This window comes from Cydia fagiglandana, chromosome 20 (genome assembly GCF_963556715.1).
Source record: "Cydia fagiglandana chromosome 20, ilCydFagi1.1, whole genome shotgun sequence".
Lineage (NCBI taxonomy): Eukaryota > Metazoa > Arthropoda > Insecta > Lepidoptera > Tortricidae > Cydia > Cydia fagiglandana.
The window spans coordinates 9,167,391-9,179,010 of record NC_085951.1 but is presented as its reverse complement, the minus strand read 5'-3'; the positions used below and the strand labels follow the sequence as shown (position 1 = coordinate 9,179,010).

General features: G+C 36.0%; 1 protein-coding gene across 1 annotated transcript; it reads left to right on the top strand.

Annotated features, from left to right (window-relative positions):
- Window positions 1-2,794: 2,794 nt before the first annotated feature.
- LOC134674531 (cytochrome P450 4C1-like) lies at window positions 2,795-11,447 on the top strand. The gene is made up of 11 exons (XM_063532631.1): window positions 2,795-2,877; window positions 5,343-5,500; window positions 6,325-6,431; window positions 6,886-6,976; window positions 7,202-7,387; window positions 7,761-7,836; window positions 8,164-8,458; window positions 8,728-8,796; window positions 9,303-9,471; window positions 9,611-9,793; window positions 10,588-11,447. Exons 2-11 carry the CDS (start codon window positions 5,344-5,346, stop codon window positions 10,749-10,751), a joined length of 1,497 nt encoding a protein of 498 aa, XP_063388701.1. The 5' UTR covers window positions 2,795-2,877; window position 5,343; the 3' UTR covers window positions 10,752-11,447.
- The last annotated feature ends 173 nt before the right edge of the window (window positions 11,448-11,620 follow it).

The window sequence follows — 11,620 nt, the reverse complement described above, 5'->3', positions numbered from 1 at the left end:
GCGCAGTCGAGCGAAAACAAGCGTTCAAATCAACTAACTATTCAGGGCAGTCTTTTTGCTATTAGTTTGCAATAATGACGGATTAATAAATCTTTGGCGAAAAAGTTGTAGGTATCACTTTGGGTGAGACTATTTTTAAACTATTTGAATCATTTCTCAACAATAGGAAACAATCCTGTGTAATATTAGGTAATATTAGATATTGATGGTAATAAAGTAAAATCTGTACCAGTCATTAGACGCCACTTCTGTCCCTCAAGGATCCGATATTGGCAATCATTTGTTCATAACATCAGTTAATGATTTATATGTGACCCAGGTTATATATGATCGCAGATGTGACCTTAGTCGACAACAATTTCATCAGTATTTTAGTGCGGCTGTTCATAACCGGTATGATATTTTTAATCGGTTTCGTAATACTCTTACGGATGAATATTGAGAAAGACATCTTTCTAGGGCGATGCCCAATGATACAAGTTATGTAAAAGAAATAAAATCTACACATTTAATTCAATAATTTTACTTGTTCCCGGCACAAACGTCCCCAAAATACCAGCGGCGTTCTCGCGCTGAATAGCCAAGGTTAATCGCTAGACCAGGTACGAACCAGACCTAGGATCGCAACCCCTATCCTGCAAGCGTTTTCCCAGGTCCCTCACAAAAACTTTTGCCTCGGAAAAAAATGTATTAAGTTTATTTTTATAATTATCTACGATAGTGGTAAGCGAGGCTGAACACTTTAACGAGAAGTGTAGGCATAATAAATATTACCTATAGGTACTCGAGTTACTTAGAAAACCATTAGCCTTTAACCGGTCAGACATTGAATAGAACACGCATGGTATTTCCTTACGGTTGGAAAACGTGTCACCAGAAAGAAACAATAGCCATACGGCCCGATTCGAACATAGCTTATAAGATATCACACCGATACGATACTAATCTATCAGTGTCAAAAGTGACGTTTTTGAAATGAAATCAAATGATAATTTTTATTTATGGCAACTATACTTCGTTTTTTTAGCATTAGAAATAAGGTAAACAATCTTGATGCGTCTTTTTATTGAAACACATGTTTAAAAAATAAGTCACGGCAAATATGTAACAATTATGAATCTAATACGATCATTTATATTCTTCTGCTTTCATAAGTAATAGTTACTGATTTTTAAAAAGCGTTTTTCAATTAAAAGACATGTCAAGATCGCTTACCTTCTTGCAAGTTCTTTCTAATGCTAAAAAAACGAACTATAGTGGCCCATACATAAATAATCGAATTTAATTCAAATTTTTATCGAATAAAAAAAAAACATTTATTTCAAGCTACAAGGCTCATAAGTGGTTGTCAACAAATGTCAAAAATAATAATTTAAAAATTCCTATTAATTAATACTAATCAGTCTAATCACATAAATGTAAACAAAAAATTAAAATTAAAATTGAATTTAAACTATTAAAATTTGAATAAATAAAACAATAAATAATACAATAAAAGCTACAAATTACTTAGTCCATTGAATTCAATTTCAACCATACATAAATACCTTAAAACTAGCATAAGTACATATTATACATAAAATGTGTTTTAAAACTAAACACTACAAATCACATTATGGCTGCCATGCATTACGCAACCCCGCAGTGTCAGGGAGCCGGCCGCGGAACCGACGAAACTTGACACCCTTCGGGCAAAACTCCTCCTTGGTGAAGGTCGCTAGATGTTCAGTCGGGGTCGGGGTCGAGTGTTTGATTAAACAAGTTGAGAGCAACAAAACTCGAAGGTATTTTGGTGCCTATCCCTATTAGATACAGAGGGCCTACCGCGAACCACGTTCGACGTGTTGCCTCCCTGTCACACTTACGTACAAATTTACAAGTGCGACAGAGAGGCAACACGTCGAACGTGGTTCGCGGTAGGCCCTCTGGATCCAGTAGGCCGAGCACTGGCGCGACAGTATCTCGCGGCGAGATAGATTATCCGTCTTTTTCTAACTATGTATGTTAATAAAAGAGGGACGGATAGTCTATCTCGCCACGAGATACTGTCGAGACAATCATGTGGTAGCCCGGCAGGCATCTGGCAGCTGTTCATCGGAAAAAAGGGAATGAAATTATGAGAAAAGTCACGAACGTCGCTAATTAATAAAGTGCCGGTCCCACATTCCATCATTAGAATAAATTACATACATTACATACATTACGTTAAATTTTTGAAGTAAGTAGATAGGTACAATATCAGCAAAAAGCGAACTGTTTTACATTAGAATCTTGAGCGAAACTAAAAACTTAAAGGACCGAGATCCAAAGTACTTCGGATCTTTTACCAGTGCAGTATCTATAAATGTATTTAGAGTGAAACCATTACGATATCAATGTAGAAAGGAAACGTTCTTTATATAAAATTGATGATGATGATGATGATGCTGTCCTGACCGATTTCTGCCAAAGAATTAATAACATCACACTCTATTAACACGAGTTAAAAATGACCTACTCCAGAGCACACAGTCATCATCATCATCTGAGGCACTACAGCCGCGGGTGGGCCTTAGCCTGGTCAAGCAAGTCTCTCCAGTCCGATCTGTTTGTGGCATTCCTTCTCCAACTTTTCACTCCTATGTTCCTGATGTCCTGGTATACGCCATTCAACCATCTGACCTTGGGCCTGGGCACACAGTCGCCGGAACATAAAATTACAAAGCCTATGAGTTGTTAGGATTTTTCTGATTTAAATTACCCCGATCTCCATATACTACGACGATTTATATTCTAGGTGGTTGATTTAGTTGCATCATAATATCAGTGAACGGACCAGAGGTTAGTTGTGTAGGTACATAAAGGTTATGTCAAGTGCACAGTGCTCAATAATAAAAGGTAACTTTTCAAATTACTTGAAAAAAATGTATTTACGTCAGACGTCAGAATATCATTGAATTATAGTTAATTATAGTTAATAAGGTTGTAGTTAATAAGGTGTAGGTACGTATTGAATTATAGTTAATAAGGTTTTGTTTTGTTTTGATTAATGGCCGTTTTTTGCACACTAATATAAATTAAAGTCATTAAAGTCATTTTATGTGAAGCAACGGAAAAACATCGTCGCATCGGAATTTATTTCACGTGTTAAACAATTGAATGACAATTCAAATGACAATGGTTTGTTATGAATGGTGAATCGTCCGTTCGTCCGTCCGTCGTGTTATTCGGAAACTATAAGATTATATTTTAACGAAATTTGGAGTTAATATTGGAGTTATATAAATATATATCAGGGAACATACAATACAGTGCAGACGTTAAAAGTAAAAAATATATATTTAAATCAAAGTGTGGCACATAATTATACAGATGTTTAAAAATTAAGACTTAAGTATATAAAAAAATTTTGATGTAGTAAATTATTTTGGAAATATTCGCTCCAAAAGTCCTGCCTACCCCTTTATTCAAAAACGTGCTACAAATCTCAATTAGCTAATAATCGTTTGTCTATATCTGCCATTTTGACTTATGTATTCGTAAGAAAGGGATAAAACATAATTTAACTTAATCAGGCCCATAAAGTTTTATGAATAGGGGGGTTAATTATTATGCGTGGTCTGGTCTGACACGAGTTTGTCCATTTTTTTTTTCTAAGTACTTCGTGTTCTCACTTAGAACTACATTGTATCCTACACGCAAACATAGGAACAATATTTGTATGGTTGTTTCATTTGAACGTCTATCTAGTATAAAAAAGAATTTTGTATTTTTTAGGATTGCCCATAAAAGAGTATATTTTTTCAGACATCGAGATCGGGAGTGTTTCCCGATTGTGAGTTGTGAGTAATATTTTTTTTCTAATATCTGTGAATGTTGGTCTATAATGATAGGCCGTCTATCTCCTCAAACAAATTTCCGCGTCTTGTACAGTTTCAGACATTTCCGTCACAGCCCCATTTCTACAAAACACTCTGTTTTTATACAACCTATTCAAACTGACCTTGAATAACAACTATTTACTTACTGAAGTATCGCATTGCATGTCTGTGTCTACACAGGTCGAAGATTAATGTAATGTGTCCATCGAATAGAAAAAATATACTAATTGAGATAGATAATCCTTTAATAAAACGGAAAATAGTGATAGGCTTCTTCCTAGAGACGCACTCTCCATTATTCTCTCTAGATATATGTAAACACACCTAAGTATACCCCTATTAACATATTATATAAGATATTTAAATTATTAAAAATTTATCACCAACGAGTCTTTCAAAAATGTAGGTACTATCTTCTTCAACCTAGCTTTTTCCCGGCCTAACGCCAGGGTCCGCTTTTCTGCTCAATTTTCTCCACTTTGCCCGGATTTCGGCATCTGGTGTATGTAAAGTGTAGATACTAAATGCAAACATTTAATCCAGTAAGCTTTACTATGTTAAACTTCCTTGCATATAACTCGGGTCCTACCTTAGTGACTAAGTATGACAATTATGGTTTTTCGTGACCTCATATTACTGAAGATGGCTTTTAGATGCTATCTGCAAATCCCTTAAGCAAATGGCGTTGCTGCAAATTGCACCATCCCACTAACCCGGGGATAACCGGTTAAACCATTAACCCAGTGTTAAATTGTACTGGCAACCATGGTAGCTCCAGGTTTAACCGGTTAACCCCGGATTAGTATTCACTAATCCGTAGTGCAAGTGGAACTTAGTCTTCTTCGCCAGAGATGCCTATTACTTAGCTTGTGCCTTGATGGTGAGGACGCGCAACTTTGTATTGATAAACTAAACAGCCTTTACTGGCTATTTAACTCTTAAATACTTTGCCCGGAAATAATTACCCACTAAGAAGAAACTCCTCTTGAATTAGATGAGGACTATTCATTTGTTTAAGTACCTATATCTTCATCAAATTCCTCTTTAAAAATAAATCATATTACACATACAAATTAATTTAGTTCAAATCAATAAAAAAAAACCGTTGTAAAACGCCTTCCTTCTTAAAAATATGTTTATATATAACACATTTTTAAACCACTTCAGGACTTGGAGGTCTTCAATTCATCGGTATCTCTTTAAACGACTTCAGAAATGAGGAGGATCTCATTACGTCGGGATCTTACTTTTTGTTTTTTGGATGTTCCCCGAATTCTAGAAGACGGCAATTTAGAAAATACATTTCTTATTCAGAGTCGTATTCGCAATTTATGATAGTAGCCTTTAGTTAGGCACCAGACACTCACAGCTTTGAAGAAGTGGAACTGCTGATGAAGACTCTTTTGTGAAATGGGTTCTTTTTTTGTTGAATATCTATCGGTACAATACTAAAGCCTAAAGATTTTCGGTTTCTTGTTACAGGATGTTCCTGTTATTAGCATTGTCGTGTGTGGCGCTGGCGTGGTGGGCGCGGTGGCGCGCGCAGCGCTGGCGGCTGCTGGCGCTGGCCGACCAGCTGCCTGGCCCGCCAGCACTACCTGTGCTCGGCAACGCCCTGATATTAATTAGAAACCCAGAAGGTAAATATATAGTCATTTAAACCTCTTCTTAAATAAATAGGAGCATAAGTACCACGAAATTGTCTATAGTTATCCTGAAGACGCAAAGTTTCAGAAGATCGGCAGGTATCATATAGGAGTTTATTTTTCTGTGACAAAGGATAAAAGAAATGCTCAGAAAAGTAATTGAATAAAACGCTGAAATAAATGTTTATACACGAAATAAGATGTGTGTGCACGGAGCACCCCGTGGAATGACCCAATGATATGACAGCTAGTTAGACTTCCATGAAATCACACGCAGTGCGTCATTTATACGTAATAATTTTATAGAATTTTGACGTTGACAATAACACTTGCACTGCGTGTGCTATCAAAATCGTTGCAAACTGCTCTGGGTTCATTTCTAGCTAGGTCTAACTTTGCATTTCTCGCAAGGTTCAAGACTTTAAAAATCAACCTTACTGTTTTGATAAACAATTATTTCATTCTCTTCTTCTTCCTCGCGTTATCTCGGCATTTTGCCACGGCTCATGGGAGCCTGGGGTCCACTTGACAACTAATCCCATGATTTTGACGTAGGCACTAGTTTTTACGAAAGCGATTGCCATCTGACCTTCCAACCCAGAGGGGAAACTAGGCCTAATTGGGATTAGTCCGGTTTCCTCGCGATGTTTTCCTACACCGAAAAGCGACTGGCAAATATCAAATGATATTTCGTACATAAGTTCCGAAAAACTCATTGGTACGAGCGGGGGTTTGAACCCGCGACCTTCGGATTAAAAGTCTCACACTCTTACCGCTAGGCCACCAGCGCTTCATAAACAATTATTTCATTATTACAGGAATATTCATCACTTTTGACAAGCTCAAGAAGGAGTACGGCCGTGCATTCAGATTCTGGTTAGGACCCGAACTTAATTATTGTATCTCAGAACCTGATTACGTCAAAGTAAGTTCTAATAAAATTATAGTGTTAGATCGGTTTAGTGGTTGCATTTCTTACCCATCCTAGTCACTTTTCATTCATCGACTTTTATTTTAATACTGTAGTTGATATCATCAGATCATTACCAGGGAGCCGATTTTTAAATTTCGAGCGCTCTATTTCGTGTGGTCCCTTCAATATATCTCTACTGCTAGCCATTTAAATTCTGAATAGGGAACGACTTGTCAATAATACCACTAGATTCCCAATTGCTTTTGCTCGTATTTCAAAAATATCAATTAGCGGTTTTCTACATGTTTTCGAGTGTCCAAATTGTGCGCTCAAAATGCAAAAATAAAGATATACCAGGTAGTTGTTTTGAGTTCATATTTATTTATTTACCTGGTAGGTACATGCTACGTTGAGAAGTTCGTTTGATCATCTAAAACTTGTGTTTTATAATAATTTATCATTACAGATTCTTCTTCAAAGCAGAAAATTAAACGAAAGAGGCCCGCAATACAAATACATGGTAGATTTCCTGGGCTATGGTATTCTCAGCGGATCAGGTTTGTAAGCACGATTTTCCGTCCGAACTTTTTAAATTAGATTAATTGATGATTTATTCATAATATAAATTAACTATTTTTCAACTAAAGAAAATGTTATTGTAAGAACTTAAAAATTGTCGGCCGCGAATATTAAATGCACAACTAAAGTAAATTAATATTTTATTGGCGCTACGCCAATTATACATGAAGGTTATAGGTACTTTATGTTGTTTTTGCATTAAGGTCCAGTTTGGCGGAAGCGGAGAAAGCTAATTAGTCCGAATTATAGCCATAAAGCTATAGAAAATTACAGCTATTCATTCAATGAAGAAACTGGCTTCTTACTGGAGAGGCTCAGAGCGCGACCTGCGGGGAAGTCATTTAATATCTACGAAGAAGTCGTCAAAACGACCACCTACACGGTCTGCCGTAAGCAACATGTAATTACAATCATTTGGCGGCAGCATAGTTGAGATAAAAATCGGTACCGGACAATTTGGCTGTTAATTATAACATGACGCCCGTTTGTCTATTGTTTCTTAATTTTGCTCAATTAACGTGGAAGAGATCCCTTATTATTACACTTATACCTCTGGTTTTATCATTATGTTTACTTAATATTATGATGTTTGTATGTGATGATTATGTTAAAGTAGATACATTAATACATACATATACATAAGTACCTTTTTTAGGCGATTTAGGACCTATGTTGACAATATCCCTTGTAATTAAGATTAAATTAATGCATGTAGCCGTTATTTGTTGCCATTGAAAAATTGACCTGATGGAAATATTTCAGAAACTTTATTCGGCTTGAATAGAGAGCAGACGCTGAAGCTCCCCTATCTTCAAGAAATTGTTAATGAAACACATCAGTAAGTGTTTTCTAGCTTGTTAACCAATACGTTTTCTCCATAATCTCAATACATGGTTGTTATCTATGTAATTCATCTTAATAATTCCATCCATCATCTTTAGTTGTATATTTATCATCAGCCTTCCCCTTCTCATTTTTTCCATCATTCTCATACAGCAATTAATTGTTTATATGTATAGATTTTGATTATTGAAACTACGCGTTTGATACTTTGATCTTCTTCTTAGTAAAAACTATAGCCCACTATAGTTGCGTATGTCTAAAACTCACTACATATATAGTCATATTTTATTTCAGAATTTATTATTATTATTTACTGTTTCAGAATGTACGCAGAAGCGTTCATGAGAATGACAAAATGGTATCTACAAATTGAGCCTTACTACTGGCTTTCACAGTACTACCCAAGACATCAAAAGTTCATACAAAAAACAAAACTTATGGTGGACGCTGTAGTCAAACATAGAGTTAGAAAACTAAATGATACAAGCTTAATTAAAAACAACAGCGAAATTGCGTTGAATAAGCATGAAGCTTTTAGTACTGTGGATAAGTTAATTTTGACAAAATCAATCGATTATGATGAGATGTTAAAACAAATATTTACTATATTTACAACGGTAAGTGTGTTATTTTATTATTTTTATATTGATACTTACTAAATACTAAGAAACCATAGCTGAGAATTTCTCGAGTTTTTCTTCATAAATTTCAAAACGCCTAGTTTTTTGCTCCACTCATATTTTTTACTGTTCTCTCAATTCGCACTTTCGCATCGCACACTTAAAAGATTTTGGGAATCGAGTTATAAATTCCATTATTCATTGAATTATTTAGTGTTTAATAGGTACGCTTAGTCAATGATAAAACTAATAAAATATTTTTTTAGAGTCAAGAAACATCAGCGAATATTGCTTCTTTCCTACTACTGATGATGGCCTACCACCCTAAATGTCAGGTAATCGACAGTGTGTGTTTAAAATAAGTTTAATTCTGCTGGTTCAAAATTGGAATCTAAATGGCTAAAATCGTCAAAGTCAACTTGATTTTTTTCTCTTTATTAACTTAAATGTACCTATGTCTTGATTGTTCAATACAACAATTTCATTCATCTAGTCTCCGAAAGCCTCGATACCTAACGAAAAAAATATAAATAAATAGAATTATGTTTAGTTCACACTTTTAGAGTGACATTCCATTTCCAACTGCAGCTGCAATACTGTTCATTTTACAATGGAAACGCGTCGCTGTCATTGTCAATTGCCATAGAAAATGAACAGTATTGCAGCTGCAGTTGGAAATGGAATGTCACTTAAAATCCCATAAAAATAAAAATTACATCATAATTCAAATCAAAACATTAATGAAACAATTGGAGTCGTTTCTGATTTGCCTTCACTGCTTCATTTGGATCCTAAAACCCTGAATACAAATATTGATATAATAATATAACTTGGTTTATAGGAAAAACTATACGCAGAGATAAAGGAAGTGTTTGGCGGGGAAGACCGGCATGTGAGCGACGAGGATGTAAAGCGCATGCCGTACTTGGACATGGTATTCAAGGAGGTCATCCGGCTGTTTCCGATCGCGGCGATGGTGCAGCGCACAGTTATGGAAGATATTGATATAAGTAAGTTTATATCGGTACCTACAGACAACCGGAATAGAATAATTGGAATTTTGGATTGTCACAGTAAATACTCTTTCACGTGCCTAACATGATATAATGGAGAAAATGACAAAGAAAGAATTAAAAAGTAAGTTTCCAGGTCACGGCGTTACCCTCCCAGCAGGCAGTTCCCTGACCGTGTTGATATTCCACATGCACCGTGACAAGGAGTTCTGGCCTGACCCGGACGCCTTCGACCCGGAGCGGTTTAGCCCTGAGCGCTCCGCGGCGCGCCACCCCTACTGCTATATCCCTTTCAGCTTGGGCTCCATGAACTGTTTAGGTAAGTAGTTGTTCTCCGGTTGATCCATACGCTGTGTTACATTATACATTACATTATTAGAAATAAAGTAGGTTTCCATACAACGTGAAGTTGTACGCTGCCTCCTTATCATCTTAGCTTTTTTTAGAGTAAAAAGCATTGACAAGAATTGACGGAGACACTAGTATAGAAAGTAAAGGTAAGGAAAACAATATTTGAAAAAAAAAAATCAAATCATTGACAGCGCACTTCACTCCGTCAATAACGCTAAGTTCTTAACTACTCTAGCCCTACTCTGGAAAAATTTGGAACTATTATTTACAGCTGACTGCTGGACACTTTTACAATTTTATTGTTCTACCATAAGACATTTTGCATCTTTTACTCCTATAAGTACTCCATCGACACTAGTTTTACGAAAGCGACTGCCATCCAAAGAATATAATACTCACTACTGCCATCTGACTTTCCTACCCAGTGGAGAATTATTAAGCATGCAGCGTACAACATTAACCGGAAACTAAAACTAGAATGCATTGGTGTTTAAACATATAGCCAACTCGCCACTTATGAATCCACGTCTTCCCTCGAAAATGAAGCTTTTACGCATCCACTCTGGTCAGCCGGCTAAAGCAAGCTAGACGGCCCGGTCACAAAACTTCTCTGATTACTAAAAAAAAACCTAAACAGCGCTTTAAACGATGAGGCACGTGTTGTACGGAGATTAACGCTCTTTATTCGTATTATTAATGTTTTATCTGCCCCAAATCAAATATTTTACGCAGTTAACTTAAATCCTTGCAATTTCTCGACAGGAAGACACTTCGGCACCAAACTGGTGAAGACTGTCTGCATCAGGGTTCTGCGTGAGTTCAGGCTGACCTCTCCGGAGACGTACGCGGATCTCAAGCTGCTGTGCGCCGTGTCAGTCGAGTCTGTCAACGGATATCCAGTGTTCCTGAACCCTAGACTCAACTAATTTGAAATAATTAAAAGATTATTTTGATAAAAGACTTCGAAAACCTGTAACTTTAATGATCTACATACATACCTAATACAGTGTGTTGTCTGTAACAGGAGCAATAAATTAAACTGTAGGCTGTACGCATCAAACTGACCAACATTTGTTCAGCAACTTTTGAAAATAACTCATGGTTTGATTTTTATTACACTTTAAAGTTTATTCTAAGACGCAATGTATTGCAAATTTTGTCATGTTTACAGCGTGACAAGCAACGTCAACGTCAAACACACTGATGTCAGCGTACATTGAAGGCAATATTTATTTTGTATGAAAAAGAAGAAGTCTAAAGGATTCATAATTATTAAAAGTTGCTGAACTAATGTTGGTTAGTTTGAGGAGTACAGCCTTTAGCTTACTTTATTGCTCCTGTTACAGGAAGCACCCTGTATATGTGAAGTTTTCCGGCAGTTCAAAAACTTTAACTACTGTAAAGAAGAAAAATTTGCCGAGAAACTTCCCAACTCAATCTTTTAATATCTGGAAGATGACATGTTATGGACATGTCCTACATATAACAGCCAAACATCTATGTATAAATGAGATAATACATGTTGTGTTTACCTATTAATCCTGGAATATAAAATACTTAAAACCTTTTACAGTCCAAGTAATTATAGAACGAATAAATAAAGTCAGGTATGGCTATTAAAATTCCTCGTTATTATTGAACAGATATTTACGACGATACTTAAAGTTTAATTAAATCTATCCGTATCAGCTTTATTCCAACTCCTACCTCACCACGCAAACCGTAAGTGACATATGAAATTAATTTTAACTATGACTTGGAGTCTTTGAAGTCTGTAAGTACGTAAAAACTAGCG